At 40.6% G+C, this 15,230-nt stretch overlaps 1 protein-coding gene across 4 annotated transcripts in view; it reads left to right on the top strand.

Annotated features, from left to right (window-relative positions):
* RPTOR (regulatory associated protein of MTOR complex 1) overlaps positions 1 to 15,230 on the top strand; it is a 159,271-nt gene that overhangs the window by 54,801 nt on the left and 89,240 nt on the right. For all 4 annotated transcript variants that reach the window (XM_055696299.1, XM_055696290.1, XM_055696314.1 and 1 more), the window contains 2 exons: positions 3,814 to 3,989; positions 10,611 to 10,670. In XM_055696299.1, coding sequence (XP_055552274.1) covers positions 3,814 to 3,989; positions 10,611 to 10,670 — 236 coding nt within the window. The remainder of the gene's footprint in view (positions 1 to 3,813; positions 3,990 to 10,610; positions 10,671 to 15,230) is intronic.

Here is a 15,230-nt window from a genome sequence, read left to right as displayed (position 1 = left end):
TGCTTTGTTCTTTGTCTGGGTAGGAGTTCGGTGTTGCAGTGGGAGTGCCTGTTCATTTTCCCTTCTAGCAGGGTGTATGACTAACCAGTCCTTATGGGAGCTGAGGAACTCACAGTTTTTATTTTTCCATCTTCAACATTAGTTCTCAAAAAATTAGCTTAATGACAGCACAGCAGAATGCTAGCTGGCATTAGCATCGTGTCTGGGGGGAGAATTTTTCTCATCCACCATCTGCTGGGAGAGGAACATCTCCTTTTCGGTAGCTGCCTTAATGTCTTCCACAGGGGAAGAGGATTCTCACAGCAGAAGTTGTGGGAAGCTGGTAGGTCTGGTCAGCACTTGAAACAACAACTCCTAGTTTCTGTCTTGGGGCAAGTTCCAGCCAGGTTTACCTTGAACATGTCCGTTAATTCAAAAAAGGCTTGGTTTTCTATCACGTCCTTGTTTCTCAGTCTAATTATATAGGTACATAAATGTTTTCAGTAACAGTGGTTTAAAATATATAGATTGTTTCTGTTAATTACAAGTGGCAATACTTGGAAATCTGTTAGCTCTTCCTCTGGGTAGAGGGAGGGCTTGCAAAGTAGCAAACCTGAGTGCTTTTTAGCTTGGGCAGCTACAATTTCTTTTCAGAACAAATTAATTACAACAATCTTACAGGAATGATATTTTATTTCAGTATAATTAGTAAATTAATATTACCGCTATTATTTTGACTGAAAAGGTGTGTATTGTCAGTTGCCCTGAAATAACAATAAGTAACACAATACATACTCCATTGATACTAAGGAATCTTTTACTTACAAAGCTTGCGCAGGAAATTATGCATCGCTATGCCTTCAGATTGTTTCTGTTGAAAGAAATTGTGAGTTAGTTATGGTCTGCTGCAAGGTCTACACCTAACTGATTGCTTACAGAAATTGTTGACATATTTCAGAAAAACAATTAAAGATTATAGATAAATACATATTGATAACTTTGATAACCTTTCACATGTGGTAACTTTACATAGTTTTACTATTCTTACAGTTGCGGGTGAGTATGCTTTTGCCACTTTGTGGGTTTTAATCTTTCTTTAGTCTTCTACTTACTCAGTATCTTGCCCTAGTAAAAGCTACGTTTATGAGGAAACCAAGCAATCTAGAAAGTGACTTCAGTGGATGTTCTAAGGATGGAAAAATAAATGTTCGTAGTGGGCTTTACTTGACCACACCTCCCCCTCCTTTCTCTTACGTGTAAAAGAATGTTTTGCTACATTATCCCTAGAAATCTGACAAGATCTGTAATTACTAGCTGGTATTGTATGTTCATTTTATGGTTGATAGTAGTTTATCCCTTAATGGACAAATATTTACAATGCATGTGTCACAGCTGCTCTAGTTCATCTTACTGTGTAGAAGGCAAGAGTTGAGCAGGTCTTGTAGTATGAGCTACTTCACCGTCAGAACCAAGGGGCACTACCAGACCATGACAAATGTCAAGTCGTCAGCATTTCACAATATTCAGAAAGCAGAAAATCCATCTAAATGTACTTCCCACCTACAGAGCCCATTTATGAGGATGCCCAGAGGGCAAGTCTTTCTTTAGGAAATGAATAGCCATAGCTAAGCAGTTTGACTGACTTATATTTATAGATCTGTGAAGAACTAATTCTTTTCCACACTCTCTCATGCCTTTCTCCTCAAATAAAACATCTTTTCAGTATTTTAATTACCCTCTTTTTTTTTGTTTGTTTGGGTTTTTTTGGTTTGGTTTGGTTGGTTTTTTGTTAGTAGCATACAGCTTAAGTTTTATTGAACATAAATACCACTAGAGGACAAGTGATGGCTTGAGGGTAGGTTCATTTCCACCCAAAGTATGGCACAAATCTTTGCTGAAAGCACCACAGCTCATCTGAGAGCAAGGACAAGTCTTAGCTAATTCAGACAATCTGAAAAAGCCAAAGTATGTCACTGCCACCTCTGGGATTAGAATGGAAAAAAACAATGTGTAAAGAATCAAAAAACTTAATGGGTTGCAGAATTTGTGCAAGATCATCTAAAACTTCTGCATAGCTTATCAGGTTACTTTGCCGGACAATGACTGTGCCAGGCTCTGCGTTTTGTAACACAAGTATTCTGTTCCCCATCGATCCTTGTGAGACACCAAATGGATCTCCTCTTCAGATGCACAGAATTTTTCACGTATAAAGATGGTAAAAATGAGATTATTAGTCAAATGTATCACCTTACTGAGGTACCAAAAAAAAACCAAAACCCTGTCTGAAGTGTTAGTCTTTGAAAGAATGTACTTCTGTTAACTTTGGTAACACAGCGTATCGATCACTTTGATGGGTCTTTGCTTTCTTACGTGAAAGGGCAATGAAGACACCGCATGTGTTACATTTCTTTCCCCTATTCCTTTAAGAACCTTTGAGTACCATAGATCAAAATTTTGCGTGGCTGAAGTGTTTATTTTGTTTACCTGTTTCAGAAAGGCACTGCAGATTATCTATGGTTTTCATTCTGTGAATTATTTGGCTCAAAAATCATAGTCTTAATCAAAATTTTAATTGGGAAAATCACTGTGGTTTTGAAAAATGACAATATTGGTATATACAGTATTTCTGCTTTATAGACTGATGTTTGGACAGAACAATTGATGGCTGTAGTGCAGGTCAGAATCTTAGAAACTTAACTCTTTCACAGCAGCCTTGACCCAGATTTTAAGAAAGTGCTGACTCTGCTACTGTAAGTGTCTGCTCTGTTTCCCATTCTTTCTTGCCTTTGGAAAACTGATCTACAATATGTGGAATGAAAGAGTTGAATAACATTTCTGCAAAGCTGGTTCTTGTCTACAGATGCACAAATGCCGTAGGACCAGTGCACTCCAGCAGGTCATGGCTAGCATGCAGTCTGCACTGACATGTCTCTCAGTTCTGTTTTAAACAGGTGGTCATGCCCAATTAAATATAAACTTACCAAGGCTTGGAAAATGATGTCATATTAGAGCAGTTCTAGATCTTGAGATGCAAAGACCTTTAGAGTTTTTTTTCAGTGTAACATTCACTGCTTACAGCAGAAATTACCATGTTTTTTCCATCCAGAGGAACATGTATGAGGACCTTGAACCCTTTTCCTAAAGCATTAATTAAAACTTATATCTGCTGATATGTTTACATTTGCATTGCAGATGGCAGTGCACATCTTTTTTTTTTTTCTTTTTTTTTTTTTTTTTTTTTGTTCGAAGAGAGCCCCTCTGCTTATGTGCGGTAATTTTCTCTCTTCCTTTTTCCAGCCTGATATTTTTGCTCTAGTGAAGTAGAAAGGTGTATGGGGAGAAACCCAGGGCGTTCATTATTCTTCTGGCTTACCAACAAGAGCCATCTTTATGCTCCGTGGCAGGAAATGCTGCTGAGTATAGCCCAGTGAATTGCGTTTTTCCATTTGAAGCTATTCTGCCATCTGTGGTGAATGGTTATGAGCCACAGGAAGGATGGGTTTTGCTTAAATGTGAAAGAAAGAATAATCAGCCCAACTTGCTTCTGCAGTGCTTGATTCCAAGCTGGCAGATGTGAACTGAAGACTGAAGTGGTGATCACAGTTCAGTCTGTTGCAAGTTGCTGGTTTTGGTGTGTGTACTGTTATGGTAAATACACTGAAATACTGTTAATTATATGTAAGTTAAAACTATGGCTGGTGCTCCCATAGCTGTAATTTCTACAAATCCAGAGTGCCATCGAACTTTGACATCTCTTCATTGGTTATTTTCACAATGGTATAGAAATTAACTGTACTGAGTTCACCACCTGAGTGATTTCCTCCATCTCTGCAGGTGGCTGCAATTAACCCAAACCATCCACTTGCTCAAATGCCTTTGCCACCCTCGATGAAGAACTGCATTCAGCTGGCAGCATGTGAAGCCAATGAGTTGCTACCCATGATTCCTGATCTGCCAGCTGACCTTTTCACATCATGCCTTACTACACCGATCAAAATTGCTCTGAGATGGTGAGTATCTTCCCTGTTATTGAAGGCAAGTGCGTAGTTTGTGTAGCTTGCTTGTTGAAATGATAGATTTGTTAATCCAAATGCTTAATCTAACATAAAGTTTCTCTGCAATATTGAATTACAGGATTTGAACTATGCATTTGGGACAGCATTTTATTAATCAGAACTAGAAAGGTGAAAATATTGTTATCTTCTACTTATTACATTTTAGATTCCAGCTCAATATCTAAGTTTGCTCAGATTAAGGGATTTACTGTTCTGGGAATTAAATATCTGCTTCTTCAGAGAGCAGAAATAGTATGTAGTGCAATACAACTTTTTGTAAATTGTCCTTTGTACAAATCATATTCCAAATATTGCAGTTGCTGTAAATAATACAGTAGCATTAAGTAATGCTGTAGTGAAAGAAATTGAGCGATAAACCAGAGAAAGATGTTAGGGAATGACATATTAAGTTAATTAGGCATAAAGTTATAAAAGACTGCTAGAGATAGCAGGAGCTTTTGAAGACCAGTATTTTTACCCAACAGCAGAGAGGTTCGTGAACAATTGTGGTGCCAGTTGAGGACAAGGCATGAGGAATCTGGCGTGTGCACCTGGGTAGTACGTAGCTCTGTTGATTCACTCCTGTCTGCATGTTTCACTCGATCCTCTCAAGGTTATGTGTAGTCCAGAATGAAAAACTTCAGGTCGTTTGCTAGACTAGATTAAAACAGGTGAAAGCCTATAGATGTTGCAGGCAGTGGTAAGCAGTTGAGTCACCACAGCTTCAAGAGTTCTTAGCTGTCTTTTGGAGATACTTGTCATAACGTATGATTCTTAAACTCTCTCTGACTTAAGTAAGCCATAGACAGAGTTAATTTGACCAGGTTCTGCTTTAGATACATAGTGCCTTTGACTGATACCTTTTGCTCATGTGAGGGACGGTGCAAGATCCATTTAATTTTTTGTCCCGTTTTTGATTTTGTGAGCTTACAAGGTATTTTCTCACAGAACAGTGTCACAGCTTGTAAACACTGGCAGAAGTTTTGGATGATTTTGAAAAGCAGGGATTCAGTGACATTAGAAATATTTTCAAGGCTAGGTTTTGAGAGAGCTAGGGAGAAAATAATTTTTCTGATGGAGGCGTCATGGACCAGGAGTCTGAAATAATGGGAGGCTAGCCTAGGGTTTCAGCCAAGGAATGGCAAACCTCTGAATTAGGGACGTGTGTGCTCCTCTTATAGATGAAAAGGATTTTAAAGCTTGCTTTTTCCTTCTGCTGTTGTACAAATGAAACATCATGCTGTTTTTCTGCAATACTGGTCTGGTTGCTATACTAACCACTCACAAGTGAGCACTTGCAGGTGTGCAACAGGACTGAGCCAGAGACATTTAATCCTATCTAATCCTGAGAGAATGATGTGTGCTTCCCTTCTGAGACAGGTGAAAGGAAAAAGGAGGTGAACTTCCAATATAGCTGTTACTGTGACAGCTCTTCTGGTGAAGTGACTGTCTTGGTGTGGGGCTTTGCTGCCTTGCTGGTCATGCTGATGTGGCAGCGGTAGGCTGGCTCGGAACTCTGCCTGCTGTTTGAAAATTCTCCTAGATCCTTCCGCATAAATCCTGCTCTTTAAAAGCTAAAGAAAGTTACTATGTGGCAAAATTCCTTCAGGGGAGCTGAGAGAAATACTGTGGTTTATAACTAGGAAAACAGGGTTGCAGGGAGCTCCTTTGGTCATGTGGAACACTGCTATCCACATGTGAAGTTCAGATTTCTGCCGGTTTTGTCTGTGGAGGAAGGCTTTGAAATACAACTGAATGTTCCACCTGATTAGCTCAAGGCTAGCAGCAGATGACAATGGATGCAACCTGATAAATACAAATGGTGGTTTTTTAAGAATTTAATTTTTAAAATTTTTAATTTTGAACTTGTTGAATGGAGTCCACAACCAATAAATAAAATGACACAGGATTCAGCAAATGGAGGTTTAAGTTCAAGTTTTAGGGAGAATGTTTTCACCAAAACAGTATCTTACTGTGGAAAGAAGAGTGAAACTGTTGCTTTTCAGGGTGGGTACACTGAGGCTTGCAGTTGTTCTGAGTAACTCATTATTGTGCCTGTTAAATGAACACGGTGTGGACACAGTGACACCACTGAATTTCTGTTGCTTTCACTGATTCAGTAAATCTCTGTGAGAATGCCTAGCATGGGCTTTGATGCCTATCGAAGATTAACTGGTTTCTAGCAAACTGAAGCTTCATAGAGTGAAGTGAAAGCTATTGGCATTGGGACTTCAGGGTTCTCCTTCCTTTGCAATTATCAGAACCATATTTCACAGTTTGTGGCATATTTACAGTGAAAATGCTGAGGCTCTGTAAGAGCATTTTTTTGGTTCTTGGTGGAATGTTTTGTTTTGTAATATACTGAGAAAGGAGTTTTGGTTTGGGTTTTGAGTTGGGTTTTTTTTTGTTTGTTTTGTTTTATGATCTGTTTAGGAATTTTCTGTTACTTCATCTCCATAGGAATGTGGCTGAGGGGGTGATCAAGGCAGATTCTCAGGCAGAGCTACACTTGGCATAAGCATGAGATACTCGGAGTTGTGTCTTATTTGTGTTTGATGGGATATGTGTTTGTAAAAATGCAGCTCAGGGGAAGGATTTAAAATATTAACCTCAGCTGTTCATGGGGTTGATGCTGGTAGATGTCATGCAAACTCCTGGATAGTAAAACATTTCCTACTGCATCTGATCGAATGATTATGGGTGTTGCTTACTGCACACAAAAAAATTATCCTCTGTTCTCTGATTAAGATTATGCTCTTTTCATATTCTGTATTGATTAGCATTATTACAGTTGTGTTTTTATTGTGCAAGCCTGTAAATAAGAAGTGCTTGCTTGCAGAGCATTGTTATTCTGTCCTGTTAAACGTAATAGAAAGCCGGACCCTCCTCCTGTATTGACACAAACCGTATATTGGTGTCCTGAAGCAGACAGATAACTGAAAATAAAGGTGTAAACCTTTGTCATTAAAACTTCTATTTTACTTCAGTGTAGCCCTTTTAATAAAGCTGATCCAGAACCCTGCAGAATTGCTTTTGAAATATAACATTTTTGCAATATTGACAGGCTAATGAGGTTTCATGTACTGAATTTATGGGCAAATAAAAATTTGATGAACAAACTTCTGTACATCCCATTTTGTGCGATGTATTTTAAGTAAACAACTGATGGACAAAATGACATCAAATGGGGCTGCAGCTGCATCCACTTCAGTCTAATTTCAGGGGAGGAAAAACTGATGCTGGCAGGAGAAACACAGGTTGGTTGTGCCCTTCCGAATGTGGTACCTGAGACCCTCAATGCCAGTCTGACAGTTCCAGGAATGCAGGGTGTGAATTCTGGCTATCTTGGTACTTGCTGTCTTCGTGACTGTTGTGAGCTGATGTATTCCAAATACATGTTGTAACTATATCTAGCTATATATGAGGCAAGCTTAGGGATAAGCTCTATGGATTGTTAATCTTGACTAATATGCACTGATCAGGAAGTAGACGCAGCTATTGCAGAAACAGGCAGAAATTAGTAAGTTTGGTGTGCTATTTTACGCAGATCTCAGTTTCTCACGCTGCCTAAAGCAAAATGCTTTATTGGAAGTTGTGATTGGTAGTGTGTCATATGCTTATATTATCATCAGTCCTTTAAGACGTAAGCAAGCTGCAATTATATGTTCAGGACTTTACACATCAGAGAGAAGGCTGTGCTTGTCTAAATTGTCTTAAGGACCTTGTGGCTTTGAACTGTGAAGTACCACTCATAAAAAAGTAATACGGCTCCTGAAAAGTGCTGGAAAGCCCCCAAAGCAAAAAGAAACAAAAAGTCTGGCAACTGCTCAGACTCAGGAATTTCAGATATGCAGTTTGAACAGCAGAACGCTAATACAGCAAGCTTCTAAGTGCATGGAAAAACAGCTTGACCTGTGACAGCTGACTTTTAGGGTCAGTTAAAACAAATGTTTGAAGTGTTTGTTTGTTTTCTAATATATTTATTTTGCATTTCTCCTTGAGACCTTGGGGGCTTAACTGAGACAACTCTCTATCCCAAATTTATTTAGAGAAACTAAACTGAATTTCAAAATACTCCTGTGGTATCCAAGCAGAACCCAACTGAGCACTATTTTTGTGTATTTCTGGTTTATTTCCTTATTGCCTGGCATTTATTGGTATGTTTACATGCAGCTCTAACATATTTCACCTGGAGTTTGTGATGATGACACCAACCATCACTTGATTCCTTGCATTTAGAGAGCATTGGTGTTATGAAAAGGGGTTACAGATACAGGATGAGGAACATCTTGTTTACAAGTACATTTTCTTGGCAATCAGTGGTGGTTAGAGAGGAAATGCAAATAGTCTGGTGCAAGTTCAATGGGGTTTCAATGAACGGATCTCTTTCAGAATATTCAGGGCAGTGGTGGGGCCTTTTACTGTAACAGGCCCAGTATACACAAAAGCAGTAACGCTTGCTGCTTTACTCCCGTTCTGGTGAATATCACACAGATCCATGGTCGGGGCAGGAAGGATGGTTGTTCCCTAGTCAAATACAATCTGGTTTTATTTTGTCATCTTTGAGGGGCTGTGAGCTCAAATGAAATAACTGACATCTAAGCTTATTTACACGTTGCCCACAGTGCGATATTAGCAGCTCCCTAAGGAAGTGCCAAGTGATGCATTTATATGTGAAAAATATATTTTTTTCCACATTCATATGTGAAAACACCTGTTTATAGTTGACCCTCAAAGGTGTGCTTGTCCGTTGTTGTGGAAGTTACAGGAAATGCTTGGCACAGTGGCATTTCTCCTGTTGTGTGTCCTGAATGCGTGGGGTGAGCTTTCTGCCTCTAATCCAACAAGCTGTAATCAAAAGCCTTGTGCTTAGAAGAAATCCTTGCAAACAGGAGGTTGATGTATTTGTTTGCCCTGTGGCGAATGGGCTCTGCTGCCTGAAATCATACCTTGGATGGGAGGCTTCCAAAGTAAATACAAAATACCGTGTGACATGGGAATAAGTGGGACTCTTCTTTGTAGAGGGCAAGTGTGTAATGGTACAGGGTCGTGCTGTCTCTGTTATGATCCTCTTTCAGATACATCATAATGTAAAGGCATTGAGCAGAGAAATTAGAGAGTCTTTTGGCATCCTGAGTCTGTAGGGAGACTCCAGCCTGATTCCAGTGACCTAATTCTGCCGTGCTGAATTCCGCCTGCAGGTTTTGTTTGAGAGGGGTATTTTCCTGTGTGGTTCTGTAAAGCAGTGTTGTAAGATTTTTTTATATTTTAACAGACTGTATAGGGATCCTGCTGTAATGTTCACAGATAGCTTTATGACTTTTTTTTGATTGTTTTTCTTATGATGGATGGCGCACACATCAGAAAAGCAGCCTGGAGACCACTTAGCTTTTCAGATCCCATCCCTGTCCTTGGCAGTAGTGGATCTCCTGCAGGCAGGGGATGCTACAAGAAAACTGGAGGGACCTCAAGATTTCAGAAATGGGTTCTGCACATCTTGTCTTTAAAGAACTAATTGTTCTCCCCTTTACCTGGGGGAGAGCCTTTTGGATGTGAATAATATGGCTCTGGTGAAAGGAGGGGCTTCAGCTGCAGTGACTCCAGCCGCTGCCGGGTGCGGGAGGTGGGATTCCTGGGCAGCCAAGCCCCCTGGTCCCACACTGCCCGTGCAGCGTGCTGCTGCAGTGCAGGGAGGGGTAGGGGCTGAGTATCAACTTACATTACACTGATGTGTAAATTCTTTCAGCAGAGAGTGTATTTCTGAAGTACAGGGAAAACAGGCTGGGAATATAGTGATATCTCTTGAGGAAGTAATTTCTCAAGCTGAATTTGCTGGTTTTTCTTCCCAGATCTATAGTTTCCCACTTCTGCCCTCTGGGCCACAAAGTGTGTCCCTGAGAGTTTGGGGGGAGGGAGACGAGCCCTCGGAAACCGTGCTGGCAGTTGTCTTGTCTTCCCACACTTGCTTGGGTTTAGCAGCTTGGGATTCTCTAGGCACGGTGAGTGGTAGTGCCAACAGGACTCCGCGTTTGCCAGGGCAGGGCTCCTGGAGTAGTGATATTTGTAATGCTGAGGAAATGGAGTCAGCATTTTTTTTAATTAAAAGACGGAGGTGTTTGAACTTGACACATCCCTCTCGTTCCTTCCCTTTCTCACTTTCCTGCCTGCAGCGCCAAATCTCTTCAGGGAAACCCAGCCAATGCTAATCATTATTCCAGAAGCATACGCCTCCTCTGCTGTCGTGTCGTCTTGCTCCTCCCAGGAGACTGTTCTAGATGACTACAAGCCCTTTTCACCCCACCCCCCCTCCCGCTATGTGCTGGAAAACTTGTCACTGTGACAGTTACAATACCCCAGTTTTGACACCTGACGATGGAAATCGCCGCATAATCATGAGTGTGACAAATATTGAGGGCCTTGTTTGATTCTTATTATGCTGTGGCAAAGTTTTCTACCCAAGCACCATTTTAAAAGCAGAAGCACTGTAATAAAGAAACCTCCTTCCATATTCTTTCCACAGAACCTTGTCATTAAATAGTCAATTAGTGTGTTTTATTTTTATTCTCTCCTCCACAGGTTCTGTATGCAGAAGAGTGTCAGACTGGTGCCAGGAGTCACACTGGATTTAATAGAGAAGTAAGCCAAATTTTATGATTTTTTTTCCCCTGTTGCTGTTAATTTCCTCGTTATTTCTAGCATTTTTCTTATTTGTCTGTGAGGAAGTTTCTTTGGAAAGCTTTTCATAGAGTCTGCGCCTACAGTATTTGTCGTTTCTTGCCTTACTGTGTGCTGCTGAAATAAGCAGTGGCTGTAAAAGGGAGCAGCGCTGCAGGGGGGGTCCGGCTGTGCTGGGGCTCCGCTCAGCTTGGCAAGGTGGGTCCTGTAGCTCCTGCCACTTGTGCTGTCACCCCAGACCAGCCAGAGAAATGCAACTGCAGACACAGTGTGGCCACGTTCCTGGAAGTGCAGCGCTGCAAAGCTGTGCGTGGGGCTGCTTTTGGTGTGGGTTTTGACCCACTGTTTGACCCAGTGCTCCCAATGGTGGGAGCATTGACAGAGGAGAGGTGCTTGCAGCCCTGTGAGCTGTATGCCCTGCGTCACCAAAACCAGGGAACAAACAGAGAAGCAGTTAACCAAAAATGCCATTTGTCACTTCATCGCTATGCTGTCCTACTGTTCTTTGTCTGATAGTGTTGTTATATTTCAGACTTAACACCATTGAAACATATTTTAATCCTTTTATACAAGCAATATTTGAGCGTAATTACTGGTTGGCAGGCAGCTGAGGCAAACTGATTAACAAAGACAACTATTCTTTAAATTCTGTTTCAGTTTATACAAACAAGGTAGGCTTTGAAATAATAATTGTCCGCTGTATCTCTGCCGTTTAAGATTGTTTAAAAAATATTTTTAAAAAGGGAAGCGTGTTCTTAAAGACAGTGCAGTAGATGCTCGCAGCCACTAGACACAGCAGTTCTGTGCTCCCTGCAGACTGTTTTTGAATGCCCTGTTCTTGGAACATTGATACACACACACAAACTGTCTGGGAGTGATTAATTAAAGATCATTCATTCAATTTCTTAGAAATTCTGACTCTAGAAATACTGTTGTTGAGATTAGTTAGAACTCTTCCGACACATGGACACCCAGAGTCCAGTTACCTTTTGTCTGAGATGAAAATTGTAGAATTGAAGGGCATCCTGAAAGGGGCTAGGAGAACAGGAATCTGGGTAATAAGCATGAATTCTTGGTAGAAATATATTATCATACTTCCTTGTTTTTTAATAAGCTTCTGCATGGTGTAGCAAAGTGCAGCAATCTTTCATCGCGCATGCTGCCAATAGCGAATTACCTGTTATAGCAGAAGCAATGAGGCTAAGATTGCATCAGCTAGAATTTCTTGTTCAGTTTTTGCTTTAGTAAATCATTCCACGTTAACTTGCATGTTTTACATTCAGATGAGATTAAAAATGCTTCTCAATGGTACTACCTCTTCCACAATACATACATTAGAGTAGTCAGGCTCAGTAGTATTTAGGTATTCAATCATGCTAATTTTATATGTGCAAATTTGATTATTGTATCTCTTCTCAGTTGGGGAAGCTAAGCAATGATTCCTGTAAAGCTGTATTTCAGAGGCACTAATCTTACCAAAATATTTTTTTTCCAGTTTACAACTAAAATAATAGAGACAGGACCCCATCTATCAAAGGAAGTGTTAGAGCAGTTTTCAGATATGTCAGTCTAGGAAAAGATCTGCCACTGGATACTGTTTTCTCTGAAAACCATTGTGAAAATGTGGTGGGGTTTGGTTTTCTTCTGGTTTTAAGGAGATGAGAAGCAGGAGGGAAATCTACCCAGGGCATAACCTTGCTGTGCCTGCATACTCAGAGGTGTACTAACACATTTTTTTGGTGTGAGGAGAACTGATGGGCTCATCATCAGCGTGGACTGAGATCACCTCAGGCCACTAAATAAATGTGTTCCAGAACAGTGACTATATTATGTTAATTGCAGTTAACATATTGCTATGAGAGTGTATCTAACCAAAGAACATATGGTGAGGGTCAGTGAAGGTCTGAGCCAGGTAGCTCAAGAGTCAGCTTCACTGAACGCTCAGATGTGCTGCTGAGTGTTGAATAAATGATGGTGTACTGGCAAAAAAAATAATTTCTTTAGTGTTCTTGTTGGTTAATACTACAGCACACTACGTTCTTTAAAAGCTGTCTTCACAGAGAATGTGCCAGAAGTAGGTTCCTGGTGGATATCAGATATTTAAACCTCATCATCTTAACCTGCTACATATATCAATAACAGAAAACACATGGTTTTTATTACAGTCTTGAGATAGGCCTAGAATGCTTCCTGGATTGCCAGTGTGTATATTGTAGTTTATAATTTAGTTGTCTTTAAAACTGGGGAAAGAGTTTGTATTGCAATTAAGCTGCAGACTTTGAGACTAAATTAGGCTGTACCTTCTTCGAAGGTCTCAGATTTCTAATTATCTAGGCTAAACCAGCATCCTGATGAATAAACGTGTGGTGTATCCTGATGTGCATTTATATTACAGAGCTTCTGAGATGAAGCCAAATTAATCCCTAGCATAGAAATAAAGATCTTTACTGGAGCCAGACAGTAAAATGCAAAGAAAAAAAGGAAGGAAAATTATGTTGCTGAAGCACTAGGAATTTAGGAACCTCTGGCTGCCACTTCATAAGACTTTTCAGTGGCAACATCAATGTCAGGCATTCCTACTGCCTTGTTTGGTCTTTTCTGTTTGATCACGAGCCAACACGTCATCTGTGCTGGGGCAACTGGTTGCGTGGCTGCTGAGTGAAGTGAACTGGGGCTTTGTTCTGCTCTTTAAAAATTTTGGAAAAAATCCTAAGGAATGGTTTAACTTGATGGAGGGTTGGACTACAAAGCTGGGTGCCAAGAATCAGGGATGTACAAGAATGCTTTAATCTATACTGCTGCATTAGGCTCCCTCTCCTCAAATCCCATTCTCAGGCATGTGTGAATGGTGTATTGCTTTCCTGGGATTTTTTCCCCTGGGTCCATTTTGCAGAAGGACGAAATTCTCTAAACAAAAATCCCCGTGATCTGAGAGCTGTTCGTGCTTCTGATGGAGCCACTTAGAAGACAGTGTTTTCAAATGGCCATGTGAATATGGTACCACAACTCACTTTTACAAGTGGAAGGGAGCCTAGTCCCTTGCTGTCAGGGTTTTGTGACAAAGGACCTTTTCTGAATGTCAGCTCTGCGTCACGTAGGCAGGAGCAGTGTGGGAGAAATTTGTCTTGCTGCAGCGTGTGCTGTTGCTGTTCCGAGAGCAGAGAGCCCATCTCTAGGCTGTCATTCACCAGCACAAAATCCATTTCTAAAAATCACTATAAATAACGTATTTGAGACTAGAATTAATTTTTGTTTCCACTTTAAGTATGTTGAGCATCATGGACTGGAAATTATTAGTGTTTCAATGTGCATTGTTTATTGATAAGCAATGGTTCAGTAGGAGCCCATTTAAAATAGGAAAAATAAAATCTCAAGATATCACACGGCAGAAGAAGTGTAATTGGAGAAAACACAGAAATTATACTGTAATGTAACAAATGCCCTTGGTGCATGCTCTCAGAACTTAGCTAAGTTACTTTCAGGATGGTAAATTGGAGGGCAGGTGAAGGAGAGCAGCTGGTTAGTATCATGGTTTTTTGAGTTTCTTTTTGTTCCCCCAGGTGATTCTAGTAGCAAATACCAGCTACTCCCATCCCTTTTAGTAAATTGTCCTCTGCCAGGCTGGCATGTGTGTTGTGGCTGAGGGGTCTGAGTTAACATTGCCCTGAGGCTGGACCAGCATGACCCAGAGCAGCAGGTCAGGCTGAGTGTGTTGGGGAAATGGGGAAGCCCCGGGCACTGCCTGGGGCTAAAGGAGTATTGCTTTAGCACTTTCCCTCAACGTATAACACAAACAGCAGCTTTTTGCTAACTTTTTGAAGTTGAGCACATCAGTCTCCGAAAAGAGTTTGTTGTGTGGGAGGTCCCTGGAAATGATAGTTTGTCTGGAAAAGTAAGGAGGACAGAAACTGTTGAAGCATGGCAGCAACCTTACAGACTGTGCTTGTGTTTAAATAAAATTGTTGTTGCTGTGTAAGCACATGAGGCCAAATGCTAAATCTAAATGGTATCTCCACCAAGATAAAATATTGTCTTCTAAAATACACTGCCTGCCTGATGCGAGGAAATACTGTCAGAGCTGCTGGTGTTTAGGGTTGGCAGAAATCAGCAAGATTCATAACTAGATGGAGAAAGACATTTGATTAAAATAAAGAAGTTCTCTTGGTTTCAGCAGTATTAGGCAGGGGGAAATACTGTTACTTCTTGGCCAGGCGGCTGAAGGCAGAATGCTGGTTCTGATGTTGACAGGACTGTGTTCTCTCTCTAGCAGGTCCGTGTCATCACAGCTGCCACAACTTAAGATGTCTTTGCAGAGGTGTAACCAACCAAGTGCTAGTCCAAGTTCTGAAATACTGCAGCCTGTTTGGGTTTTTTTTTAATATTTATTATTTTATTTATAGGGGAAAACTATAATTTGTAGTTTGCCTTTAGACCTAGGTTAGGCAGCTTTCAGCCCCTTTATTTTCTCCTAGAAAATTCAATAGAAGGCGTTAGAGCAGATTTCAGAATGTGCTTCAGTAA

This window comes from Falco cherrug, chromosome 1 (assembly GCF_023634085.1).
Source record: "Falco cherrug isolate bFalChe1 chromosome 1, bFalChe1.pri, whole genome shotgun sequence".
NCBI classification, from domain to species: domain Eukaryota; kingdom Metazoa; phylum Chordata; class Aves; order Falconiformes; family Falconidae; genus Falco; species Falco cherrug.
The sequence above is the reverse complement of the archived record's forward strand: the minus strand, read 5'-3'. Positions and strand labels throughout refer to the sequence as shown.